This window comes from Gnatocerus cornutus, chromosome 9, assembly GCF_029298725.1.
Source record: "Gnatocerus cornutus isolate USDA-ARS CGAHR chromosome 9, icGnaCorn1.1, whole genome shotgun sequence".
Lineage (NCBI taxonomy): Eukaryota > Metazoa > Arthropoda > Insecta > Coleoptera > Tenebrionidae > Gnatocerus > Gnatocerus cornutus.
In genome coordinates, this window is record NC_142241.1 from 9894701 (window position 1) to 9906868 (window position 12168).

At 35.3% G+C, this 12168-nt stretch overlaps 1 protein-coding gene across 3 annotated transcripts; it reads right to left on the bottom strand.

Moving 5' to 3' along the window:
• Window positions 1-9: 9 nt before the first annotated feature.
• Window positions 10-9136, bottom strand: tws (protein phosphatase 2 regulatory subunit tws). 3 transcript variants are annotated; one of them, XM_088045817.1, is made up of 3 exons: window positions 8920-9136; window positions 4551-5509; window positions 10-1342 (listed from the first exon to the last, which is right to left on the bottom strand). In XM_088045817.1, exons 1-3 carry the CDS (start codon window positions 9020-9022, stop codon window positions 974-976), a joined length of 1431 nt encoding a protein of 476 aa, XP_087901943.1. In that variant the 5' UTR covers window positions 9023-9136; the 3' UTR covers window positions 10-973. The 3 variants fall into 3 exon arrangements, with proteins under 3 accessions (XP_087901943.1, XP_087901944.1, XP_087901945.1); XM_088045818.1 differs by having other exon boundaries at window positions 8839-9013; XM_088045819.1 differs by having other exon boundaries at window positions 8795-9013.
• Window positions 9137-12168: the final 3032 nt, after the last annotated feature.

Below are 12168 nucleotides of genomic sequence, written 5' to 3' on the forward strand. Positions count from 1 at the left end.
CTCATTGGATGAATAAAAAACAACAAAACTATATTTTTTGTATTATTGAAAATGTATAACAATTGTATGAGTTACAGCAATTTAGAATCTGTCCAATTGATAATTAAGGAATGTATAATTGTAAACAATTAGAGAAAACAAACAAATAAACACCTTAATGGTCCTATATCAAACCAAATCTCACAACAATTTATTTGGTGTCTTATTATCATAACCATCTTACAACTAAATTATAATTTAAAATTAACTTAAATTATTATTAGTAGACGTACTGTATTGATTTAATGATTTCGCAAGCCCAAAAGCTTCACAGCTAGGATTTGAAAATAAAAGTGAAATTTCAACAAATGGCACTGTAAGGCAAATCGCTCCATAATATCGTTCATATTCAGAAATTGGTTTTCTACATTTTCGAAAAAAATAAAAATAAAATGCGAACTACATTGGAAAAACATCATACTGGTAAAAAAAGTAATTCTGTATATATTATTTACAATTTGTACAATATTTCAATATTTTATGGCTAATATGTTACATTAAAATACCATACAACGAAATCAGCAAGCAATAAACAGACATTGATAAGCACTTGTTGGATGGGGTAGTTTCCCTCTAATATCATAAAGCAGACATTGCTGCCGGTCATAAAATAAGCACACAAAATTTTGGTAATAATTTATTAGTTCGTAAAAAAACTTGCTTATAAAAACATACAATTTTCGCTATTAGAGGTAAACTGTTCGGATTTGGGAAAAATATCTCAGCCAGTACAACTTTTCAAGTAAAAATAAAATTTGGCTACACCACACCTTCCGTATCACAAATATAATAAAGAAAGCTTGAATATAAAATTCCGTTGCATGATAAAACGAACTTTTACTAGAGCGTTGCTGCCGCAAACATTCACAAAGAAATGAAAATTGACAAATTCGGAAAAAAACCTGAATATGAGACGAAAGATTAATTAATTACACTAGAACTTATCCTGAAATAAAAATAAGTTATTAGTTGCCGCCACTGCAATGACATTTTCTGTAGGATGCCAGGCTGTATGTAATATTTTCTTATTAAAATCTAAACAGTCCACACTAATTTCATCTTTTTTACGTTTTCCTCCCGAACACACTTTTCTCGGTTTTAAAATTGTTTTAGGTTTTGCGATGTCCTTCGAAGCTTCCAGTGTCACTTCTCGTTTCGTTGTCCTATCGAACATCCTAAAGAAATTGTTGTATGAACCAGTCATTATTGCCATATCGTTGCCGTTCCAGCAGCACTCGAACTTATCAAATATGCAGTCGTTCTCGTACAGTGAACACAGCTTCGATCTGAGATATTCGTGAACCTGAAAAATTACACCCAATTCAGTATGCGGTACGTGACAACGGGCTATATTTATTTATCTTAACAGGCAATCAAACAAAAGGAAATTATTTACATTTCGTATATTAAGAACACAAGTGGAACCGTTTTAAAAGGAAATTATTCTTTTTTTTTAAGTAGGCGGACTTTATTTTTATCGTTGAAAAGAAATAGCCGTAATTATTATTTTCCGTAATGAACAACGACAATTTCGATTAAGTCGACATCGGGTTCTATTTATATCACAGCTGTTTTTTGTTGGCTATTTTTCACTGCCAAGGTAAGTGATATGACCGACAACAAAGAAATTTCTACCCTGTCAATTTAAACATCATTAGCGTTACATTCAACAAAAACTATTCTTATCATTTACATCTTCGATGGCACGCCTTTTTTTCCAGTACTGACAAAAAAATGGAAGACAACTTGCTTTGTTTACGGACAGTTTCGAAATGTAAAAAATGCTATAAAAAAAACAGTGCTATAACCATCTAAATAATGCAAATTAACCATCGGTTTTATAGGTCACACGGATAAAATGGGGTTTAAACGTTATGGAAATTTACATCATCGAGCACTTATTGTCATTCCTGATTAAACACAAGAAACGAGGCTTTCTAATTGTGTGATTAAATGTTATCATTGGCAATCTGTTCTTTTATTGACAATTAGAGTTAGTATAAAACTGATAAAAACTTTTAAAAGGACAACAATATAGTCCAAGTCATTATGAACCAAAATCAATTGAACGTTCTATTTAATATTTATTAATATGATTTATGAATAACGCACACGGCTATTTGTAAAGAACATTAAATATTTTCCATGTTTATCAAATTTCATAATTTTTTTATAGGGCAAATTATCAGGAAATGAAACCATCGACCACGTAATTGATAATTTCAAGGCTGCGTTAAATAATAACTTGCAACTTCCTTCAATAATTCAATCAATCACAGCAATCAGAGTTTATAAACACAGGCCTCAGTTCAATTGGATAAAACTAGATACGCATTCAACGTTATTTTCAGCCGTAAGTTCAACAAACATTTTGGCAAATTTGAAAAGGATGTAATAAATCTACTCCACAAAGGACGTCCAGAATCAATTTACAAAACCACCCACCACAAAAAGTCGGAAATTACTTCTTCATTACTCCCACGCATTGAAGAACTAAATCACTTTATAAACGTAGAAATTAGCAATGCATTTCGTTCAAAAATAAACAGTTATAGCTTTTTAATCCATCGAATCACCATTTAGCCGCCCGCCAATCAAGTTCAATAAACCCATTACAACATGCCTACGAATATTTATTTTTACCGGAAAGTTGTAATAATCTCGTTTTTGATTCGTAGATGGAGCGAGATTACTTTGATTCAAATCGATCCGGTAGCAAAAATAAACTGAATTATAAGACCGCGCTCGGAAACGCTAAAATACAAGGATCTGTTTCGAATTAACTGCGATGAAAGCAAAGCTTTACATAGTGCCGATGCAATCTTGACAAGAAAGGTCAAGTTTAAACAACATTGTCTACATGAAGTTGTCTGATTTATCTGATGCAATTAGGGATTGTACTCGGGTTTCTAAAAATAAATCTCATACGATTTATTTGAGTTGTAACAGTTGTTTACCACAACGCTGTTTAAGCCACATTGTTTCCGCCGAGTAAAAACAGAACCTCTTCGAAGGAAATCCCTTTTATTTTGTTTACTGTGCGAAAATTTCCTCGGTTTCCAATAATGCGGAAATGAAATTAATTAAACTAGGCTTGGTGGTTGTGCGGGAAATGTGCGGTTCTAATGACTACTCCCGAGCAACTGCAATTTTTTTTTTCCTTTTGGTCTCGTTCAACGTTTTCTCCTCTTATTGCATAGATCTTGTACCAAAATCGACTATAATCGCTAGTTTAACTGTTTCTAAACGGAATGTTACTCTCTCGGTCGGAAATATTGGTTTCCGTCATCTTGCAAATTGTAAACGTTTGGTTGAATTTCTGAGCTATTCGGGAATTCATATAATTCTCGACCACTATAGGCAATTAGTTTGATTATTTAACTTGTGGTTTTATGTGAATCTGTCGGTTCTAAGGTCACATATTAGGGTAATATTTCTTATCATCATTAAAATCGTTCTTTACAATTTGGTGGTAAAAACGCTAAATTAATGTCTCAACAGAAAAAATAGTATAAACACACGTTTTCTAATACAGTACTTCTATTAATTGTTCTGGAACAGTTCTCTCGATAAATTGAAAAATTTCAATGTATTTTGGCCCCCTCGTTAATTTGAAGTAAAATCGAGAACTTTTTTCCCGCCAACACTCTATAATTTGAATTTTTCCCTCCAGAACTCTCGTTAATTTGAAGTCCCTCACGTGGGCGTACAAGAAAAACAGACAACTTCGGAAGAAGCCATTCTTTAAAATTCCATTGCAGCTTTAAAAACAGATGTTTTTGACTTATGTCTTTTAATAAAAGGTTCTTGGAAGTTTCGTCATAACATAAATTCATAACATAAATCTGTTTCTAAAGAAGAATTAATAGTTTACAAAATATAAGTTTTTTGATATTTCGTCGTTGGTTAGTTTATTCTGACTATTGTCTGTTTGCCTTTTAAACTCTCGTTTATTTGCATTTTTTCTTGTCTTTCTCTTGATTATTTGAATTACACTATATTTTGAACTCTCGATAGTTTGAACCCTTTTTTTAGTTTCAAATTATCGAGAGTCTACTGTAGTCTAAAATCTATGAAAAGAAAGTATCAATTCCAGCGTAAAACCTATTTAAAACGTCCATAATATGAATTATTTTGATATTCCGACTAAGTGGATTTTCACGCGGAATATTTGAAACCATTAGGATCAATAAGTGTCCTGCCATATTGAAAGTCGTTTAACATCTGGTTCAACAGCAGACTTTATCGCTATATAAACGGAAATGGATTGCAACCATTTTGTGAATTTATGTGCAATTTATTATGATAGCTTAAAAGGAATAGGAATTCGCTTTCATCTAATCGCCAACATTTAACATGGTGTATTTATTGAATTCCGATTGAGTTTAGTTGAACTTTCCCGACTGCGGCAACATGCCATTTTTCTACGAAGTCGTAAAGTGTACATAGCCCGTTTGTTTCTTTACGTGTTTGTAATATACAACCCTAGTTAAATGGTAAATTGTACTTACTGGATAAGTCTCTATGGGTTTGGTTTCCATGTGTAGATCCCAAACTTTAACAGATAAATAGTCTCTAGATATCATGTATCTGCCGTTATTCGACAACTTAACATCGGAAATACTCGATATAATTTCGGAAAAGAAACTTCTATTCGTCGGATCTTCTGGCTCTTCAAATAGTTTAGCATGTCTGTCGCAAAGGGCCGCGGCTCTCATGTCACATAACCTAATTGTACCCTTACTACTACTGTAAACGAACAAGTTGCACTCGACCGGATGAAACTCCGCCGCCGTAATAACCTCCGTCAACTCCTCCATATTCGTTGGTTTGATATCTACGATATTAAAACTTTGATCGGTAATCTCCAGATGCCACAGATTAATTCTGAGATCGTCCGCGGAGAGATACGTCTCTTGATCGGAATTGACCGAAATCGAGTTTATGTGATACGTGTGCGCGTTGGCGAAGATCCTCCTCGGCGACGCTTCCACCATCAACTCCATCGGTTTGATAGTCGGCACTCGTAGCGAGCTCACGTTCACCGGATCAATCAACGAGCCGTTTTCCATACGCGTATTGTACCCTTCGACCTTCTTGTCCCTCTCCGACACCTTCCATAACTTAATAGTCTTGTCGTTTGTCGACAGAAGAAAATGAGCGGGGTTCCGTCGCTTAAGCCATCGTATCTTGTTGATTTTCTCTTCAATCTCCAAACTTTTGAGGTAGTCGAACTCCGGCTCGTGCGATTGGAACGTTGAGTAGACAGTGTATTCGCCGCTGCGGCGTTGGAAATTGTTCTTTGATCCTGCTTCGCGTTGGAAGATGACAACTCGACCACCCTTGTCACCTGTCGCGAGGAGCTCCCCGTCATGGTTGAACTCCACGCAGGAGATTATGTCGGCTTCCGTCACGTCATCGTCGAGGGTTCCCTTCACTTGAGCAAAGCACCACTGCACGTCTCCATTGCCTACAAACAAAATTTACATTAATGTCAAAGTACTGATCAATATTTATAGCTTGTTTGTATTTTATTAACGTAGACGATGCTGATGGGGGAGGTTTGATGGAGAGCGGGTCACGTTTACAACACGCGCGCCGTCGTGTCTGGCTGCTGTTATATAGCTAGAACTTTCCACAAAAATGCCGATAAAGGGTAAGAGATGGATTTACACGAGGCTATTTATGCTGCCAACAGTTTAGACAACTAACTAATCTCCTGACGCCATTAGACATGTTGATGGTGGAGCAATAAATAAACATATACCTTGCGACTAATTTATCTAAGCAAACCTTCTGGTATTAATGAATTATAGCTTGTCTTTGATTGAGTTGCATGGAAATAAGGTTCCCAGAGGCTACATCCACTGGGACTCTAGTTCCCTCATTAGCACCTACTTTGAAAGTCATAAGCAGTATTATCCTGACGCACATTTCCATTTACAAACTCATTTAGTGAGGTGTTGTGTAAATGCACAATGAAGTCTTCTTGTTAACATAAATGCCAGTCTTCCTGCCTTCATAGATAAGGTAGTGAACGTTACTTCCATTAAAACTATACAATGTAATGGCATTCCTCTTTCGAGAAGTCTATTCAACTAATAATTACTAAAATTGAATTCGGTGTCAAAAGAAAATGAAGGAGAACTTGGATCCCTCGAGATTTTGATATCCTTGTCTCATAACTTTCATTTGCTGATTTCCATTCGAGTTTTACGCATAATTAATATAGAAACCTTCATTCATCATCATTACATAAATCATTAGTGATTTATTAAATCATGGACGATCATCACTGTCCTACTTTAGCACCAATTCACCTTTAACAATTTTTATACCTAGATAAACGCACGCATAGGATTCGAAGTTTGTGAAATTTTTTGATCTCAAGCCAACAATTCGTCAAGGTTAAATTTCAACAGTTCACAGGTTATTATTTACATAATCCAATGAAAAACGAATAAAAAATTGAATTACACAAATTATGGGAACTTTATACCGCATCAAGCAAATGCACGTGTTTCAACTTTACCAAAGTTTATCTTATGCGCCCCAACTGTTTTGTAAATTATTCGGACAGCGCTCGTGATTTGAAATTCAGAAATTTTATTTACATAGAGATTAAACTGTCGAAAATTCAATAAATTAAGAGCAGATTTAGATGATAAAAACTGAATCCGACAATTGAGGGGCAAGCAGCATGAATCCAAAGGAAAAATCGACATCTAAACGAGAATGTCAACGCTCTTTTATCGCTAATCTCTTATTCCAGCGCTGATATATTCAAAAAACTCAAAAATTGCCAAGTTAACAAAGCCAGTGTCCAAACCCACAATTCCTATTCACCAAATGTTAGTTTATTTGCGAATCAATGATCAGGACATCACAAACACACTTCACATCAGATAAATCCACTTTAAACTGACCTGATTTTGAAAAAAACGGCATTTTTAGCGAAGAACAAGACTCCGTAATCACATTCCACCCACAGTCTCGACTGGGTGCAAAAACTAAGCATCTGATAATCTGATAACAATAAGACCTGTGACGATATTTTCGAGTGGCTCTACAGTATTATTTATTTACACAAGTAAATGTTTGCAAAAGACTTCACAATTACAGCTAAAATATGTATGGTCGCAGTTACGTCAACACGTCTAGAAAATACAGATAATAGATAACGTAAAGTTAAATTTGTATGATTAAATGTTACGACCAACCCTGGCGACCACATATTTCGGTTTTACCAATGATTCCCGAGGGTCCGATAGAGGGGCTGATGCTCGGGGTAATAATATCCATTCCCTAGGAAAAACATCCCCTTGAATCCCTCAGTTAACAACATACTACTCTCGGTGTTAAACTTACAATTACTTTGGTATTAACAAGTCAAAGTACGATAATACTGACTATGGTAAACGGAAGTCCGTTTCAAAGTTTCTTTGCTTATCAAATGATGTTTAAATAAATGTTATCAATAAAATCTATTTTCCGGCTGTTGATATTACCAGTCGATGACTTCTAATAAGAGCCTCAAGGTTGGTTTAAATGAGGTCAATTTTCTATTACTTCAAACGTTAATTTCATGCCAAAAAAAGTTTCAACTACTGCCTTCCGTAATTTTGCTTTTATTATACAATTATAATTGAATTTCCTAGATACCGATGAACTGGACTTAATTACGATAAAAACGACACATCAGTGACAAATTACAAAAACAAAGAAAGATTATCTGATTATCTGATACTACAAAATCAATATGTCGCCCTACTGATAATGACATCAATTATGACACTATTTACGTGAGGTAATTAACATGCCGGCTTGCATAAGAAAAACTGCGAATTGAACTATTTATCTGCGTAATCCTGCAGAATGTATGTGTCTAACTAGTGGATATTATTGCTAATGATTGGGTAAACAAAACTCGGAACTGATTAGATTTGAACTAATTTGCACTAATTAATGGGGAAATGCAGTAATGATTGCGGCAAAAAATTAGCGGGCCTTGGACTTTATTTGACATGTAGTAGCACTGTCAAATGCCCATTTTGACAATTCAAAAATTAGCGGAATTTGATTGAATCATAATCATGAAGTGACAATGAAAATTGATTGCTCAGCCGTTGACAGCTGTCAAAAATACGTTAAGTGACCTTACAGAATCATTGTCAAGATCAACGAATGGTATAAAAAGTGACAGTTGATAGCAAATGTCGTTTTGTCTCAATGGTCTGTCAAATTCTCATAACCTTCTAGATTAGTTCTCACAACACATGCCTAAAACATGAAGATGTAAAGATCACTAAAAATAATCACAATAATTATGTTTTACTAGATTTATCTAACTGTAACGTACGTTTTATGTCGCATTCTTTGGGTACTAGCTAATCCTGATAAAGCGTCCCTTTGTATAAAAGTATAATCATATAAAAAAACAAACGCGGATTGCGTATGCAGTAACCGTACTAATTGGAAAGCAAACATCAGAAAAACGTTAATTATCAGATAACTGCCATTAATGCGATTATCCCAACTGACTTTGAACAACAAACCACACGCCGCCACTGACGAAAATTTCGAACAAATGACAGAATTGACAGCCTTTACTGATCTATCTCGGGATTCTTGGGGTTGTTTCTAACTGATAGTGGGTTGAGTAAGGACAACATGGTATCGCAGCGGCCGCCGCCGCCAAGGCGATCGAACCGGGGGCGGCGCGATCGGCACCGCCACTACACAACCATCAAATTACCTTCCATCATTTATAGGAAAAGAGTATCAGCGGCGTGCACTTGCCAATATCACACATAATATCCCCGCAACAACGGGGTCACGGCTGGCGACGGTGGCAAACAACGGCGGCGTTGCAACACTTACCGGCCATAACACGACTCGCGGGCGGGCTATGCGAGGTGCGCGAACGTTTCGATGATTCGTAGCCAAATTTATCGACGGCGTTGGTCCTTTGACGATACTTCATGTGCAAAAATGTCGCGTTTCACTGAAAAATGGCCGCCACACGAGGAATACTTTCGCACTCACTGAACTGCAAGCTGACGTCACGACATAAATGGGCCAATGGCGGCGCGCGATTCGCGACAAGTGGACCGGCCGGTAAAAAAGATCACCGACTATTCCAACAGGTGGCGCCAGACCACCGGTTAACGATCGTTTACAGTTTATTTTTTGAATTTAGAGCCGTTGGATATTTACTATTTGCTTACTCATTTGCACCGGAGCTCATTATGAACTTGAAAATTGTTGACAATCCAATCGAGCACATATGACAACAGGTATTATGGAAAATTTAACACTTTTTTATGGACTATGTCAAATACGCGGGATTTTTAAAAGTAGCGGTACACAAAACGTTATGAAACGGAACGGTCGGGATTATTAGCAAGAAATGTTTACAAACATTTGTAATAGAAACACACACACACAATAAATTCAAAAATAACACGATATTCAGGCTAAAAACAATACACAAAACGGTTTCCCAGAAAAATAAATAAAATGTGAAGCCAGAAAAAAAAATATTTGAAAAAACTAATAAAATTGAATTTTTATCGTAACCTAGTGCAATTATTGAGACATTACACATGAAAAAAAAACATTTTAAAAATAATAAATGAGTAGGTTTGTTTAGCAAACACTAGGTGTATAAATGTTATATGAACTTTAAATATTTGCTTGTTTGGTTTTGAGCAACTACGTACGTTAATGCGAGCTGGAAATGTTCATTTAATTTTTAATGAATTTATCAGGGTATTTTGAGAAAACTATTCGAAAAGCACTAAGTAATAATTGAAACTGTAATAAATTATTCAACAGTTGCACAGTGAATAGAAAATGACTTTTTAATTTAGTTTTGCATTAATTACTACAACAAAAAGATTTGTTTATTATCAATATACTTAACACATCGCTCTTTCTTTAGATAATATACCGCAATTACGGTTGCACAAGCGTCGGTGCTTTCATTCGAGCCGCTACAAAAACATTTATCAAAGCAAAATTTCAAACAGAATCCAGATACTTCCAAGAATAGTTTACACTTCATTAACAGAAATAATAATCAAATTTCCCACAGATCCTCGTTTTACGAACAGAAGTTCACTTTTATTACGTTTTTTTTAATGTATTAGGTCAAACATCATTCTGCTTCAATCGATATTAGGCTCATCAATAATAATTACGTGTTGTTATCTGAAACTTTTACGCCGTGAATTTGAAAAAGGTGAAAACAAGCTATTGAAAAAATAATCAGAGAAAATATATTGATTTTAGGCGGTAAAAAGCAAACGGAGATGTCTCAGATTCTGTTGCAGTTAATAGACCATAAAAATCTGTCTTAAGCTGGGCCTTAGCTTTTAAGCTTCTTGTGATTGCCTTTAAGAGGATTTTGCGAAACAAAGTGGTTAATGGAGACGAATGACTCCTTTAAAATTGTAGAATTCATTTTTGTCTCTTGGAAAAGTCTCCTAAATTTTTTTTAATAGTGGCAAAAATAGGATTTTGTCTAAAATTGTCATTCCTGGAAAAAACCCGAGTTATAAATTATCATCGCAGACGACGCTTAATGAAGGTGCCCCCATTCATTCCTATCTATAAATACTTGCCAAATTACAAGTTTACTTCATTTTAGTCGTTAAAGCTAAAAATGTAGCAAGAATTCTATAATTCAAATCGATTTGTTTTTTTAGCAATCTGACGGAATTGGGAGCCCCAAAATTATAAATTTTGTATAAAACTCTCGCCATTTGTTTCCGAATCCGTTGCTGACATGCGCTTCCTGTAATTGGACATTAATTATTGCCAAGTAGACACTAATTAACGAGATTTCACAATGACACAAAAGTATTGAGATGAAATTACCGTAGTGTTAATAATTTGTCGTGCTAACTTTTATCTGATCTTTCCATACTCTGGTGCTACATTTGCCGACAGTCATTGCAATGCCATTATAACTATCAATTATTATGTTCCCACAATTAAAAAACCTCCGATGAGGTTCGTGGAAGTAAAATAATAAAACCACTTTTGCAGCCTCCAAAATTAGTCAAAAAATATCCATTAGGTAAGTAGGCCAATTTTCACGTCTACCATGAACGTGCGATATTGTACTTTTCATCGACAATAAATTCTAGATTGTAGATAGCCAGCACACATTTTCTTGCGTTATAACGAGGCCGTGTCACAAGTATGCAATAACTTTTCCCTGATATTACCTAGGGCTGTCTCTTTAGTAATATTTCATCTTCAAAATCGAGGTGAATATTCACACTTGCAATCACCATCATAATGAAAAGTATGCAAAAAATTCAGGGCGAAAATTTCCTCGCAAACTGTCTATGAAAATGAAAAGCACGTCGAAGCTATAAAAGATGGAATCTTGCTAGATATTCATGGCAGATGCATGGACAGTGTGCCAAAATTTTTAATGGATTAGCCGCACGTAAAAAAACGCCATGAAAAACAAAACCGAACAGTTTAGTGGTTAATTTTATTTTGGAATTAAACAGTGGCGTGGCAAGTCGTAAAATATTTATGGCGCGTCATGGCGAAAATACTCGTTTTTTCGAAATAGGTAGGAATTCGTTGCGATATCGTGTGGCAAAAAATGCGAAAAATTTACTGATACTTGCGTAACTGCGTGTTATTTAAAATTCCGAAAATAAGAAAAAGCATAAACAAAATTCTATTATGTTTGCGGCTCTAAATGCACTGCTAAAACATTGACACAAGAATGAGGTGATAAATTAGATAAGACGCTTGTAAATACATTTCAAAACACAACAGCTTCTGGGAATCTAGAATCAGTTTTTGGGAAAAAAATTCGTAAAGCGAGTAATATTACAGACTTGCGACAATTACATCACGCAATTAATTTAGGCACAAAACTGACTCACTGACTAAACTTTCCTCATTATTTACCCCAATATTTGGTTTTCAGATTTATTATCCATTATCTAATTCTCCTTGAAACCTCTAGAATTCAACGCACACGCTCAGGCATTCCTTGCCACTTTCGACAGTTGGATGATAAATTTCACTCACCTGGTGCTCGTTTGGTGGCATGCACGGCCGTGTTGATGAGCCCCCCTAGCTTCCCGAAACCCGTGT